Genomic DNA, 15,380 nt, shown 5'->3' on the forward strand with positions numbered 1-15,380 from the left:
GTTTGTGTGTGTGGGGAGGGTGTTATGAAAGTTTTAAAATTGCAGTTAAGATTTCTTTTTTTTTTTTTTTTAAAGATTTTATTTATTTATTTGAGACAGAGAGAATGAGAGAGACAGAGAGCACATGAGAGGGGGGAGGGTCAGAGGGAGAAGCAGGCTCCTTGCCGAGCAGGGAGCCCGATGCGGGACTTGATCCCAGGACTCCAGGATCATGACCTGAGCGAAGGCAGTCGCTTAACCAACTGAGCCACCCAGGCGCCCTGCAGTTAAGATTTCTTTAAAGGATAAAGTAATGGTCTCAGTTCTTGGACTTTTCAGGACAGTTTTGGTAACTTTGTTTTTCAAGGAACTTATCCCTGTTAGGTAAAATTTTAGGTAAATTTCCAATTTATTGGCACCAAGTTGTTGATAATACTTTTTCTTATCTCTCCTTAGTGTCTATAGAATGTGTTAGTGATGCCTTTCATTTTTTATTTAGTAATTTGTGCTTTCTTTGTTTTGTTCTTAATCAGTCTTTCACAGGTGTTAGTCTTTACAAAGAAACAACTTTTGTTGATTTTTCTCTTTGTTTTCTATTATGTTAATTTTGCTTTTATATTCTTTCTTTGGGCTTCATTTGTCTTTATAACTTCTTGATGTAGATCCTTAGATCATTGGGTTTTCAGCCTTCTTTTCTATAATATATACTTTTCTAATATATATTTATGGCTATATATTTCTTTCTAAGAATGGCTTTTATCTGCAGCCACAAGTTTTGATATGTTTTTTGCTGTTCAGATAAAAGTATTACAAATGCATTGTCATTTTTTTCTTCAACCAGTGAATTATTTAGAGGTGTTTTGCTTAATATCCAGACATTTGGAGAATTTTTATTATATTTTTGTTATTTATATCTCAGTACCTCTCTAGCCAGAGGACATAATTTCAATGATTTCAGTCCTTGGAATTTGTTGTGGTGCAAAATATGGTCAATTTTGGTAAATATTCCTTGTGTACTTGAAGACAACATATATTTTGCAGTTGGATCTATATATGTTAATCAGGGCCCAGTTTGTAAGTTCTTTAAATCATGTATATTCATACTCTGTTTTTGTCTGCTTATTACATAATTTACTGAAGGGGTGTTTTATAATCTCCCATTATTATGGAAATTTATCTGTTTCTAATTTTAGTTTCCTGGGTTTTGTTTTATATGTTGTTGACCATGGAATTAAATGTTGAAGTTTTTGTGTCTTGCCTCATGTATTGATCCTTTTATTCCTTTGAAATGTCCCAGTTTGTCTCTATCAATGCATCTAGTCTTTAAATCTACTTTGTCTTTTATCAGTATAATTACATATGCCTCTTTCAATTAGATTTTGCATGGTTTGTCTTTTTCCACTTCTCCATGTTCTTATTTTGAAAGGGCCTTTTTCTTGTAAGCAGAATATAGTAGTTTTTTTCAATCCAGATTGACAATCTTCATCTTTTAATTGGAGAATTTAGTTCATACACATTTAACATAATTACTGGTATTAGGGGGTTCAAAATCTATACTCTATTTTCCATTTGTCTCATTTCTTTTCCTTTCCTTTTTTTTTTTTTTTTTTTTTCCGGCTGCCTTTTAGAGTATTTATTATTATATCAATCCCTTCCTACTGTTCTTCTTTATACATATTTTTTGAAGAATGTTTCCCTATGATTTTTAATGAAACAGTGTACAAAAGGAAAATAAAATAAGTTTGGGATCTGAAACATACTGGCCCAAGGTTTATTTTCACATAGTAAAAAGTAAAATTATATACAGTACTTAACTGTATACTATAGAAAAGTCATTCTTCAGTAGAAAACATTTATAACTGGGAATTTACCATTTGTATTGGAGGAAGCGATTAGGTCTAAAGTGTTTTTACTTTTCATTCAGCAGAATCTCTGAATTAATGTTCAGAAGATTGTATTTTTGGGCAGGGTCTCCAGAGTTTTTAAAACTAAACAAATACAGCTTTGTATGCAAAAAACCTTGGCTAGATTAAAAAGTATTAAAATTTTTTTGTTTGCTTGCTTTCTTATTATTTTTAAATTAACATATAATATATTATTTGTTTCAGGGGTACAGGTCTGTGATTCATCAGTCTTACACAATTCACAGCGCTCACCATAGCACATACCCTCCCCAATGTCCATCACCCAGCCACCCCATCCCCCCAACCCCCCACCACTCCAGCAACCCTCAGTTTGTTTCCTGAGATTAAGAGTCTCTAATGGTTTGTCTCCCTCTCTGGTTTTGTCTTGTTTCATTTTTCCCTCCCTTCCCCTATGATCCTCTGTCTTGTTTCTCAAATTCTTCATCTTAGTGAGATCATATGATACTTGTCTTTCTCTGACTGACTTATTTCACTTTATTTCCTTGCTTTCAATTGTAGTTGCAATTACTGAGAACTGCTTTGGTTTTTTAACTTAAAATATGTGTGTACTATTATTAATAATAGAATTTTTCTCATGTAATTTTTTTTAAGATTTTATTTATTTGAGAGAGAGCCAGCACAAGCAGGGGGAGGTGCAGAGGGAGAGAGACAAGCAGGCTCCCGCTGAGGGGGGGGACCTGATGAGGGGCTCGATCCCAGGACCCTGAGATCATGACCCTGAGAAGTGTCTGACTTCTGACCTAACTGACTGAGCCACCCAGGTGCCCCTCCTGTAATTTTTATCATTTCAAGCAAAATACTTCATTTTAAAATAAAGACATTGGGGCGCCTGGGTGGCTCAGTCCGTTAAGCGGCTGCTTTTCAGCTCAGGTCATGATCCTGGGGTCTTGGGAACCAGCCCTGCATCCGGCTCCCTGCTCAGCGGAGAGCCTGTTTCTCCCTCTCCATCAGCCTGTCACTCTGCCTACTTGTGCGCTCTGTCTCTCTCTCTGTCAAATAAATAAATAAAATCTTTAAAAAAATAAAATAAAATAGAATACTTTTTTAAAAAGACATTCTATGCTTTTTTTGTCAGTTGAATTGAAAGACATTTAAATGTTTTCAGTTCTTAAATTCTTTTTAGAATATTTATGATTATTCTACTTTTGTTTATATGGTTTTATTTTACTCATTTGCTTTTTCTGGTTACAGTGCCATCTATACTTGTGTATACACTCAAGTCAAAGAATTTTCTCCTTTCAGTATCTTCAAATAATTGTTTGCAAATATATAATTTTTCTGATTTTAAGAGTAGCATGTGCTCATTGTAGAAAATTTAGAAAATGCTCACAAGTATAAAATCATTTATCTACCAGCCAGTTAATATTTGGGCTCTTTCTTTTTTTAGAGTTTTCATTTATTTGTTAAAATAAGATCTTACACTTTTTATCTTAACTCTTTCATTTTACATTATATTTTTTGTGTTTTGTTGATCTTTAAAAATAAATTTTTGATGACCATGTAATTCCATAGCATTATTGTACCATATATTTGTAAAAGTATCTTCTGAACTATGGAGATAAAGACTGTTTCCTTTGTTGTCGTTGCCATTTAGTGCCCTATGAATACACTTGTATATACATGTTTATTTTCATCAGTGATCATGTCCCTAGACTAGATTGGAGGATACTTAATACAGATCCAAGGACACTGGGGGCGCTTGGGTGGCTCATTAGTTAAGTGTCTGCCTTCAGCTCAGGTCCTGATCCCAGGGTCCTGGGATCGAGCCCCGCATCGGGCTCCCTGCTCGGCGGGAACCCTGCTTCTCCCTCTCCCACTTCCCCTGCTTGTGTTCCCTCTCTCGCTGTCTCTCTCTCTCTTTGTCAAATAAATAAAATCTTAAAAAAAAAAAAGATCAAAGGACACTGGCAACCTTACAGGTCTTAACAACACCTGGGACCACCTTGCTTTCCAGAAATGTTCTGCTCGTTTCTGCTTCCATTACCACTCAGTGAGACCTAGCTCTTGACACTCTCAAGAAGCTAATGTTGCTATTTTTCTGTTGATTTGATAAGGAGAAAATAATATCTCCTTTTAATGTGCCTTTACTACCAGTTAGTTTAACTTCTTTTATATTTGTCTTCTGTGAAATATTGTTTTGCCTATATGAGGTGGAGTTTGTGTTTTTCTGACCGATTTATGTGTATTAAGGATAATAATGATTTATCAATATTTTATAGATATTTACCCCATTCTTTAATTTGCCTTTTAATTTTATGATGCTGTTATTTCTGTCCTAGCTTTTTACTTTGCCATTTTCTGTATTCTGTTGTGATCAACTGTATACTTTTATTTCTTAGCGTATTTTATCTTCGTGGTGTTGTTTTTGTATTTAACTCTTTCATACTCTGGGATACAAAAATGAATATTTTCTTGCCATTCAGTTTGTTCTTTTATCTTCATCTTAGAAGAGCTTTTCAAGTTTGCCTTTGAAAGTTTCAGATACAAGTTTCTGCATTATAAATTCAGCTTTTTAAACTCCAGTGCAGCTTTAACGTGCTGTTGCTTTTGATCAGGTGGAACACGGCTATGTCACCAGCTGTTTTTCCAGCCCAGCGCCACTGCTTCAGTGGCTCTTTGTCCCAGGCTATGGCTGTGAGTGCTCAGCCTTGGGTTTTGGTGGTAATGTGATGCACCATCTTTTTAGGGTCTTCATAAGTATCTAGTGAGGGGAGGAAGATGCTGTGTGATTAGACACACTTTTCAACACAAGGTTGGGTCAAAAAAGCTTCCAGGAGGCTACAGCTGAGCCTTGACAGGCTTGGAGGCTTGCAGAACAGGCTTGGAAAAAATGCCACAAGCAAAGATTTGCAGACATGAAATATTGGAAAAGTTCAGGAACACTAAATAAATTAGTTTCAGTTGAATACGTAAAAGGGGAAAAAGTGACACATAAGATACAGCTAGAGAGGTAGGCCAAGGCTGGATCGTGGAAGCTTTGCTGGCTTTTGTATTAAACAAGTAATATGCTGAGTGTTGCCATTGCACACCTGTTATATGCCAGACTTGGTTCCAAACTATGGGCATGTGGTGATGAGCAAAACAGGTATGGTCTCTGCCTTCGAGGATCTGCATGTGCACAGGGCAAGCAGTAAATATACATATAAGCTTTCCAAACAGCATGTAACCACAAACCATTACAGCTGCTATGAAGGAAAGAGAAGAGTCAGTGAGGAGGAGGAAGAGGGAAAGCTCTCTTAGGAAATGGCATTTGAGCTGAGCTCTAAAGAGTGAGTTAGCTGCTGGAAGAGTGGGCTGGGATGGCAGGCGGGGTAGAGCATTCCCAGGTGGAGGTGTAGTGACGGCAGAGACTCTGAGGCAGGGAAGTAGTAGATGCATTCAGGGAAGTGAAAATGAAAAAGACCTGTGTTTGGTGCTTAGAGGGAAGGAGGCACAGTGACTCATGGGCTGGAGAGTCAGGGGCAGAATATGCAAAGCCTCCCAGGAAACATAAAGGGTTTGGATATCATTCTAAGTGTAAAAGAAACAGACTGGTTAATTTTTAAGGACAGCAATATACCATATGTCATCATTTTGAAGGTGTGTATTTTTTAATACTATAATATTTGGATGTTTCTTAGAGTTGATGTGATTTTTTTAAAGCAGTATGAAATAGCTTGCAGAATTTTTTCCCCTTTCTTAGAGGCACATAAAATATTTGTGTCCTTTTCAGTGTGTGTACTCTTATATTTGATTTTACTCAGTACTCTATATTTTTAAAGCACACATCACTCAGGATGCTGTTTGGAAATGGGATTAGAAGGGCAAGAGAAAAGTCAGGAGGAGTCTTGCAGGATGTAGTTCAGGCCAAACATACTGGTCCTCAGGCTAGAGTAGTAACAGAGTGATGGAGAGAAATGAATGACTCAAGAAATCTTTTGAAATGGAACCTGGTCTGGGGTTAGAACATAGTGTTGGGGTGGATGTAGGGTAAGAAGGAGAAGGAATATTGAGGATAGATCTCTGGTTCTGGATTTAGCAAGTAGATATTTGCTGGCACTCTTTGGTCACAGGGGGTGGGGGGAGAAGGAAGCAGGTTTTTTTTAAAGATCACATTTATGATTTGGGTTTATTAGAGTTGCCCGTGAAATATTCATGTGGTTGTATCGGGCAGGGAGTTGGATCAATTTAGATCTAGTGCTTGGAAGAAAAGTCTAGGCTGGAGATATAGCCTGGGAGTTGTAAGATATAGATGGTATTGGAAGCTATTCCAATGGATGGGGCCACTAAGAGAGATCATAGAATGAGAAGAAAAGTGGATCTAGGACTAAGCCCTGAGAAACACCAACATTTAGGAGTAAAGTTAAAGATTGTGTGGGAGTGGCCACGGGATTAAGAGGAAACCCAGGGGCATATAAGAACATAATATCCAAAGGTAGAGGGTACTTAAAAAGAAGAGTGGTCAACTGTATTAAATACCACTGAGCAATCTGTGGAGATGCCAGTCAAGAAGAGTCCTTTGAATTTTACAAAATGATGACCTTATCAACAGCCGTTCCAGTGGATTAGTATATATGAGAGCTACCCAAGAACATATGAAAACTGATGGTGTGGATACGTGTGTAGAAAGGTCCAGAACTTTGGCTGTTAGAATTTAGGCTGAAAAATACGGTTCTAGCTAAAGGGCTTATGTGCAAGGAGGCTCTTGGTTATTTTTAAGATGATAGCTGGAAGTTTTTGATCCTGATAGAATGACCCAATAGAGAGGGAGAGAGGGAAGTAGAAGATGCAGGGGCAGCGGGGTCAGTTAGAAAAGCACAGATCTTGAGAAGCCAACTGTGGATGAGCTCCAGAAGATAGATGTCAGTGGCCTTTCTACTATTATCCATGGAGAAAACCCGAAGAGGTCTAAGCAGAGCATTGTTTGATTGGACTGTTTCAGTAGGTTAATCATTCTCTCATTATGGTGGATGGATTTAGAGTGGCTGAAAGCACAGAACCCATTAGGATGCCACCGTGAGAATTCAGGTTAGAGATGGCGAAGCCCTCGATAAGGCTGACAGGAGGGGAGAGCATGCATGGAGATAGAACCAAGAGAGAAAATCAGAAGAGTACGATGATTGGATTGTGGGGAGGTAATCAAGAATCCCATGCTTTTGGACTGGGATGTGATGTTTGTGTTTTTAGAGTGGTTTTCATTAGGATGTCTTTAACTGTGGGTGGTGAATATATGTTGTTCACATAATGATTGATTAAAATCAGGGCAGAATTTTGGTTTACTTTCTCTGGAACTTCTGGCTGTTTCCAGAAATCAAATGGGAGCAAGCTCTGGGTAGTTTCTAAAGAATCACTTAAGTAAATCTTTTTTGAAGTAGTGGGTTTCAAAACTAGGAAGAAAATGATCTCTCATTGGCTAGTCTTGTTTTCTAGAATTTATGTCCATAAAGTTGGATTTGAAGTGTAATTTGCTACCTCTGTCATTTCTCGCTGCTTATTTTAGGCTACTAGCTTTCAGAACATACTTGTGACCATCGAGGTCCCCAGGTTCCCCCCCTCTTCTTTGTCATGTATCGGCATGGCAGTCAAACTCCGCACAAGAACGTAGTTTTGCTGTTTTCTGGCTCATCCCCATTTCTCAGAACAAAGCTATTTTCCATAACACATAAGGCCCATATTCTTCAGCCTTGTTGATGTTGCCAGGCCTCAGTGGACCTTTTTCTTTTAAAGGCTCTTTCCATATCCTATTGTATCGTCTGGACCATCTCCAAATCCAGTTTTTAATTTCCTATTGGCTAAATTTTATTTTTTTTCTTTAGGCCTCGCACTCCTCTTCCGTTTAATCCTGGCTTCTCTCCTGTGCTGTGAGAGAGACCTTAATCTGTTTTGGGCCAGCCGCCATGCCATTTTAAAATTCCTTTGGGCAGCTATGCAGCTGGTTTAACATTGTTCAATCCCACTTCTTGGCTGGGATTTACTGTCTCTTGGTCAGCTTCCGTTCCTTTCAATAAGAAGTATGAGGGCTGCATTTCCCCTGAAGCAGGAGCCCTACATCCCTTCCATTGTAAGCCTCTCCACCCCTCCCCCCCACTTTTTTGGCTTTATTTTCCAAGGATTCTGGCACCAAATATTTAACCAATTGCAGTTGGTCAGGAAGCCCTGGGCTGAAATAGTGGGTCATTCCTTTTTATGAAGAAATTCAGAGAGCACCCCTGCTAGACATGGTCCTGGGATTTTCCGTGACTGCAACACCCTTGGTGCTTGACGGGCCTTTCTTGCAAGGGTCTCCCAGAAATGTAGCCTCTTCAGGACATACAGTACCTTGGGTATTTAGGTTTCAAGTCTGATACTACTTGACATTCAGGCCTTGTGTAAGGGTAAGAGGTGGGTACTTGATTAAACTGTAAGTCAATAGGAAATAAGTCGAAAAGTGAGTGTCCTGACTTACATCTTTGTAATGAAAACACACCAGTATGCTCGTTGGACACACAGACATGTGTTTCTCATCCTCTTGCACTGGTCTTTTATAACCATCACTGTGGTGGGAGGCAAGAGGTTGGGATGGGTAGAGCCACAAACTTAGATTAAGAAGGTTGGTCCTTCACTGGGCTCTGTTCCTTTGCCAGCTCTGTTTGGGTAACCTTGAGGCAAGTTGCTTTGCCTCTCTCGGCCTCAGCTTTCTGGTTCTTAAAATGAAGGGGTTGAACTGGATAGTCTTCAAAGTCCCTTTAAGTTGAGACGAACCCTATCATCCATATAAAGATGTTTTGATGACATGCTCAACCATGCAGCTGTGGAGATTTTCCTGTGAATGATCCACTACCAAAAATGGGACTCAGTTTCTGTCATCCACCTCTCTAGAGGGTTCTGGCAGTGGCACGAGGCTCATTAGAGAGCTTTTGCTTCCAACAGGTAGTTATGTCCTACTCAGAAAAAGGAAAAAGAAAATCAACCACACAAAGATAGGACATGTTAAGAAAGAAAAAGAAGCGCTTTTTTCTTAGTTCAGAACAAGAAGCTGAGGGGTGTAGCTGAGAGGAAGAAAACCAAATCATTTCATTGACAAAGTACATACAAATACTCCTTTCTCCCCATGCCCATACTTTGTGGTATATAGTACAGAAAACCTAATAGAATCATTGGGGTTTTGTTAGGAATTTCATTGTTGAGGTCTTTGAACATAGTTGTAATTTTCTGGTGAGTAAATAAGCCTTATCCCAGAACCCCAATCCCTTTTAGAAGATCATGCCTCTTTTCCATACTTTCACCTTATTTTATAGTTCACTTTACCTAAGGGAGAAGATGACACCAAGTATCTGGCCTTATGCATTTATTTGAGAATTTGAGAAATGTGATTGGAGTTCTGCTCTTATATGTAAAATCCCTGATAATAATTAGTAGGTTTTGAAAAGCTTTGGTCTGTGGAGAAAATGTACCAGGTAAAAAGCAATTGGGCAAGGAAAATAGATCTACCAGATGGGTCAAAAGTTAAGACCTTCAAAATGTGGGCCTGTGTAGTCATTGACAGGTTGCTACTTTAAAAATGATCCACTGGTAGGTAGTTCCAGTTATCCAGAATGATGCTCTATTTCTCTTTCTGATGGTTATATTAATCTTATTATTAGAGAATTCATATCAGTGATCCAGTATCCTTGGTCTGTGTAATTCTTCCTTGAATTCATATCCATATCCATAATATTTATATCTGCCTTGCTCTATCAAATATTAATAGCAAAAACTTGCATGAGAAATCAGCAACCTTAAGGAGCATAACTAATTCGTCTGGGTTGCCAACTGAGAGATTTCTGGAAGGTCATTTTTTTGTCACTCATCTAGGAGATGCTATGACTGGTGATAATATCATGCATGGCCCTTCCAGATGCCTAAGCAAAATTGGTTTTAGTAATTTAATAGAATGACCCCTTCATTAAGCAAAGAGAAAACCTGTCATATTAGCATCATTCAGAATGGAGTTTCATATTCAAAAGTCAGCTTCAATAAAACAAGATGGCATTCACTTGTCCATTTAATGAAGCTTGCATCTTGGTAGGGCTTTTATTCTCACATAATAATAAATGTTCTTGCATTTAGCTTTATTTTTATAGAGTTGATCTTAATTATAGCAGGTCTTAGAACTTTATAGACAGGACTAACAATGGAAAAATATCTCAGCACTCACATCATCAAAGACCATTCTAATGAAATAATGTTGTTTTATACAGGTCATTAGAGAAGTAAAAGGAATGTTGTCCTTTTGTTCAGCTATTACCTTACCTCATTGTTGAAAACATGAAACTGCTGAGAGTTACAGTATATCATTTTCATAAAATATGAGTTGTTGAAGAGCTAGTCTCCAGCAGGCATTCCACGTTATTTTTTCCTATTCATTCAAATCCAAAATATTGCTCATCTAAACTTTCTGTGTTAATCACTGGTACATTAAGTCTGAGACTGCACAATGCCCAGTAATTCATAACTGTCTCAGGACTTGTTCACCTTAAGGTCAGCTTCTCAGTGCCTGAGCTGGTGGTCATTAACACGAAGTCATCATCTGCTGTGACTTCACAGAATTAACAAAAAGGAAAGCAAGAGATGTTACTGTAAGAATCTGGACTAAAAGCTGCCAGATTTTCGGCACTGGTTTTCCTTCCTCCTTCTTTGTTTTCTTTCTCATTTTAGTAGGGAGCTAAGCTGCCGGCAAGATTCAGTTGGAGGTTCTCCACCCCAAACAGTGGACTGGTGGGGTACAGCAATGGCACAAAATGCCCTGGGAGGAGAGAGGATGGACCCTGAAGTCTGACACTTGGGAGGTGTCCCTTGGACTGACTGCTGATGGGCCAGGAGGAGTTTCTGAGCAAAGCAGATAATGGGGACACTTTCTAGTGGAGGGAGGGAATGGAGGGTTCCAAGTCAGGGAGAAATCAAAGACCATAGGGTTTTCAAGAAACTCTGGTATCCTGAGACAGCTAGGACATAAAGCGGGAAGGAAATGTTGGTTAAGAACTCTGGCTGGAGGTTTAGGCAAGAGCCTGAGGAGGACGGGTGCTCTGTGCTCTGCCAAAGAGAGTGGTCGGTGTCCTCCAGCCAAGAAGAGATACTGAATATTCTGAACAAGGGAGTGTCACTGACAGGTTTGCAGTTGGTGGAGAATGGATTAGAGGAAGGGAGGCAAGACTGGGGATAAGGAGTGTGAGGAGTACGGGGAAGACAGATAAGAGGGTATGATAGAGGAGGGACAGAACAGAGGAGAGAAGGAAGCATGCCCCCAAGATTTCTAGCTAGGGTGACTGGTTGGAGTCTCTGATGAGAGAATATAGGAGAAATGGGGGTGAGGTGAGGAGGGGGATCATAGTAAGTTCATTTATCATGAACATGTCCCATAGTATCAGATAAATGGTTTTAAAGGCCAGAGGTCAACCTTTGAGAAAGACTGGGATATCATCAGTATATAATTGGCAATTTGAAGCATTTCTGAGTTTCCTTCCAGCCCTTAAATCTTGTGGCTCAGTGAATAATCTCTTAGACAAATACCCATTTCCGGAAGACTAAAATTAGTAGTAGCCTGCCTTAAGTGATTTGATGATACTCTGTAGTTACTGCTCTCCCGGTTGTGATCAGCAAATAAATTGTAGCCTTATGCTGACATTGGAAACCATCAGAACAGATTTACTGCATGTCATCTTTGTGTTCGATGTTGCAGGGGAGAGTCAGTTTTTTAGATGTGAAACAATGTCATTGAGTTTTGGGTTCAAGTTGAGGTAAGAGAGGCAAAAAAGGACAGAAACACCAGAGATTTGTCAGTAAGCTCAGGAAGTGCGGTTTAGGAAGAATACGGTGAATTTGGTTTCAGGCTTGGTAAGTTTGAGACTAGAGCGGAAGATGAAATGGAAACGATTGAGAATAAGAAGGATCCTGGCTGAAGATGAAGTTTTGGGATTCATTCTGAGGACCATAGTAATTGAAGTCCAGATTATCTGGAAAGGGTGGGACGGGGTAGCATGGAGGAAGCAGCATGTCCCAGGGCGGCCCGAGCCCTGGCAGACCCCCTCTTCAGGCTGCGGAAGGATGAGGGCCGGCCAACGTGGTTAAAAGTCGAACAAGAATAATACTCTGTCCTGGGATACGGAAAGAGAGAATTCAAGGAGGGAGTTGGCCAGTCTTGGGGGTCAAGGATGATGGTAGCTGGCTGGAAAATGATCATCAAATTTACGGACAGGTCAGCCACTGGTGGCCTTTCTCAGAGGAGCTTCATGGAATAGAGAGTGAGAAAGTGAGTTTGTAGGTCAAGAGGGAACAGGGGGAGGAATAGTAGTAATACTAATGGTTGGTCCGTATTGTATGCTTCCTATGTCACATGCCAGGTAATGTTCTAAGCACTTTATACATGTACTTTATTGAGTCCTCACAGTAATTTTAGGAATATACCAATGTTACTAGTATAGTATGGTTACTAGTTGTTTGGTTTTTTTTTACTGATGAGGTACGTGAGGAACAAAGGCAGTGCATGTAGATAGTTCTTCTGAGACATTTTGCAACAGTAGAATGAATGGAAAAGCACAGTAGGTGACATCATAGTGAAGTGAATGCTTTCCCAAGAGATTTTAACATGTTTGAAGTCAGCAAAGGGAAGAGTAGCTGAGGATGCTAGAGAAGGATGAACAGGTAGGACTCGAGGGAGGAGAGAGTGGTAGGGAAAGAGCCTGGCCTTGAAAGGAGAAGGGACAGTTTTGTTGGAGTGGAGAAAAGTAAGAAAAGTGGGTAGTCACTCAGAGTTTACAATTCAGAAGTGAGATAGTCTCTGAACTTACTCTTGATTATGTTAAAAAATTAGGAAGGGAAGTGAGACAGCTACCAAATCATCATTGCGTTTATCTTTTTTCTTCTGGAAAGTTTCCTGACTCAACATTAAGAACTTTAGAAAGAGCAGGGCCACCTGGCTGGCTCTGGAGCATGTGACTCTTGATCCTCGGGGCTGTGAGTTTGAGCCCCATGTTGGGTGTAGGGATTACTTAAATAAATAAAACTTTTAAAAAAATTGAGGAAGAGGAAAGTTCAGTTTTATTAACTCCTCCAAACTAAATTCTGTCAAGGGCTACTTAACTTACCATTTAAAAAAATTTTTTTTAAAGATTTTGTTTATTTGAGAGAGAGAAAGAGAGCACGAGTGGGAGGGGGGAGCAGAGGGAGAGGGAGAAGCAGACTCCCCAACGAGCAGGGAGCCTGATGCAGGACTCGATCCCAGGATCCTGGGATCATGACCTGAGCCGAAGGCAGACGCTTAATGACTGAGCCACCCAGGCGCCCAACTTATCATTTTTTTAAAATCATTTGTTATCTTCCCATGTGTTGTTTTTTTTTTTTTAAAGATTTATTTATTTATTTGAGAGAGCGAGAATGAGAGAGAGAGAGTACATGACGCGGGGGAGGGCCAGAGGGAGAAGCAGGCTCCCCGCTGAGCAGGGAGCCCGATGCGGGACTCGATCCAGGGACTCCAGGATCATGACCTGAGCCGAAGGCAGTCGCTTAACCAACTGAGCCACCCAGGCGCCCCTTCCCATGTGTTTGGATGCAGTAATTGCATTTTCTTAATTGTTTCTCCAAAAGCCTGTATTTGGGGAGCATGTAATCCAGAGTCAGAGAGGACAGAACCTGACAGATGGAAGTGTGCGGTGTGGAGGTAAACCAGGAAAAGGGGAAGGGGAAGGAAAAAGGCGAAGTCAGTTAGTCACCGTTAGGATAAAGAAGTGTGTCTGAAAGTCTGTTCGTAACTTCATAATCGAGACATCACTTTTATGAGAACATTTTTATTGGGGAAGAAAAGGCATAGGAACACTATCATCAAGTTTATAGAGAACACAATGAATTTGCAAGTGGGCCACTGGCTAACCAGTGGGAGCAACAGTGACATTTAGGACCTTGAGTGGCTTTAACTTGGTGACAGGAAGTCTTCTCTTGTGAACGAGTCAGGCTGCCTGGCTATGTTGCTGAACTCATCAGATTCTCTGTCTCCCTCCTCCCCTCCTCCGTCCCTGGGAATGCTCTTGAGATTTGCCCAAGGTTATCTGTAGGGTTGAGTGAGCCATCTCTGCAGAAGGAACTGTGAGCATTGACCGTGACCCAGGAAGGTGACAATACTTCCACGGGTTTCCCAGGTAGGAGAATATACTCTCCTTGGAAATAAAGGATTGGAAGCAGGCAGAAAACACTGACCGTGGCGATTACAGCAGCTCTTTCTGTTTGAAAACATTTCCTGAGGGAAGTAAACGTTTTCTCACAGAGCCCAGTGTTTGTCTGTGAAGACATTTTCATCAAAACATTTTATTGATGTGTAAAATGTTTTAGAAGTTCATTCTGTGTAAACATGATCATCTCATGCTAATCGAGGTGTGTCGAGCACCTCTGTCTATCCATTACTATCTGGTGTTTGTCAGTCTGTGTTTTGTGTCTGATGTTAAATGTCTTTTTTGCAGATATTGATGAATGTGTAAACAACACTGTTTGTGACAGTCACGGGTTTTGTGACAATACGGCTGGCTCCTTCCGCTGCCTCTGTTATCAGGGCTTTCAGGCCCCACAGGATGGGCAAGGGTGTGTGGGTGAGTGTTTAGATTTCTTTCCACAGCATGTTTCATGTCCCCCCTATTGAAATGCCATCAGAGTTATCAAGAACAGGAGAGATTGTAAGCAAGGTAATTTGGATAGAATTTCATCCTCATGCGATTTTGTCACACAATTTGGGAGTGTGCAGAAAGATGGCGTCTGAAATTGTTCAGACGTTAAGAAATAGAGAAGAAGAACTTTGAATTTCCTGTATATTAAAAAAGAACATCTGTTTAAACTCTGAGCTGTGGATATGGAGCCCTTCTGCAGAGTCCCTCCTGCACAGGAAATAGTCTGGTTTGTGGTGTGGCTTGTCTGTCTTCAAGATGTACCTCCTTAGGCAGTGCAGTTAAGGAAAAGTGTTGGCAGGAGTTTCATTTTCCAGGAATGACACCTGTAAAATGATGCTTTGGACTGTGCAACTCTAGTTCTTCAGTCTGTCTGGGATTGACAGAGCCGGGAGGCATCTTGAATATCATCAGATGTCCTAGAACAGCGTCCAGCACATGCTCCTATAGACAACCCATTTCATATTCCATTTTCTGATCAGCTGTGATTTCTTTAAACCAAATTCATTATGGAACATTTGCAGTGGGAGCCATGAACTGGGAAAGAAGAAAGGTTATTAAATTCAGAACATCACAGGTAACGAGGCTTTTTCTTTACTCTTACTCTGTTCATTTCATAGCAGGCACTGTCTCAAGAGGAATCCGTAACTTCTGAGTTTGAACATTTGCAACTCAAAGCATTAATTCATTTCCTGTCCAGATTAAACGGGGAACGCAAAACTGATTTGGAGGTTTAGTGATGAAATTGCCCCCGTGAATAGTCACCACTTTTACTCTAACACTGTCATAGTTGCTGGTTCCAACTCCTGCTTTAGTCTCCTTTGCACCGCAA

The 15,380-nt window shown here is 40.1% G+C and overlaps 1 protein-coding gene across 12 annotated transcripts in view; it reads left to right on the forward strand.

The window, feature by feature from the left end:
• The window catches only part of LTBP1 (latent transforming growth factor beta binding protein 1), a 395,639-nt gene that overhangs the window by 332,069 nt on the left and 48,190 nt on the right, over positions 1–15,380 (forward strand). For 9 of the 12 annotated variants that reach the window (XM_064572096.1, XM_064572089.1, XM_064572091.1 and 6 more), the window contains one exon: positions 14,351–14,476. The exons of the other annotated variants lie outside the window; for them this stretch is intronic. In XM_064572096.1, the coding sequence (XP_064428166.1) occupies positions 14,351–14,476 (126 nt within the window). The remainder of the gene's footprint in view (positions 1–14,350; positions 14,477–15,380) is intronic. 12 annotated transcript variants of the gene reach the window in all.

Source organism: Mirounga angustirostris, unplaced genomic scaffold (genome assembly GCF_029215605.1).
Source record: "Mirounga angustirostris isolate CCGP_5_RB_7025 unplaced genomic scaffold, mMirAng1.0.hap1 SCAF_10, whole genome shotgun sequence".
Taxonomy (NCBI): Eukaryota; Metazoa; Chordata; class Mammalia; order Carnivora; family Phocidae; genus Mirounga; species Mirounga angustirostris.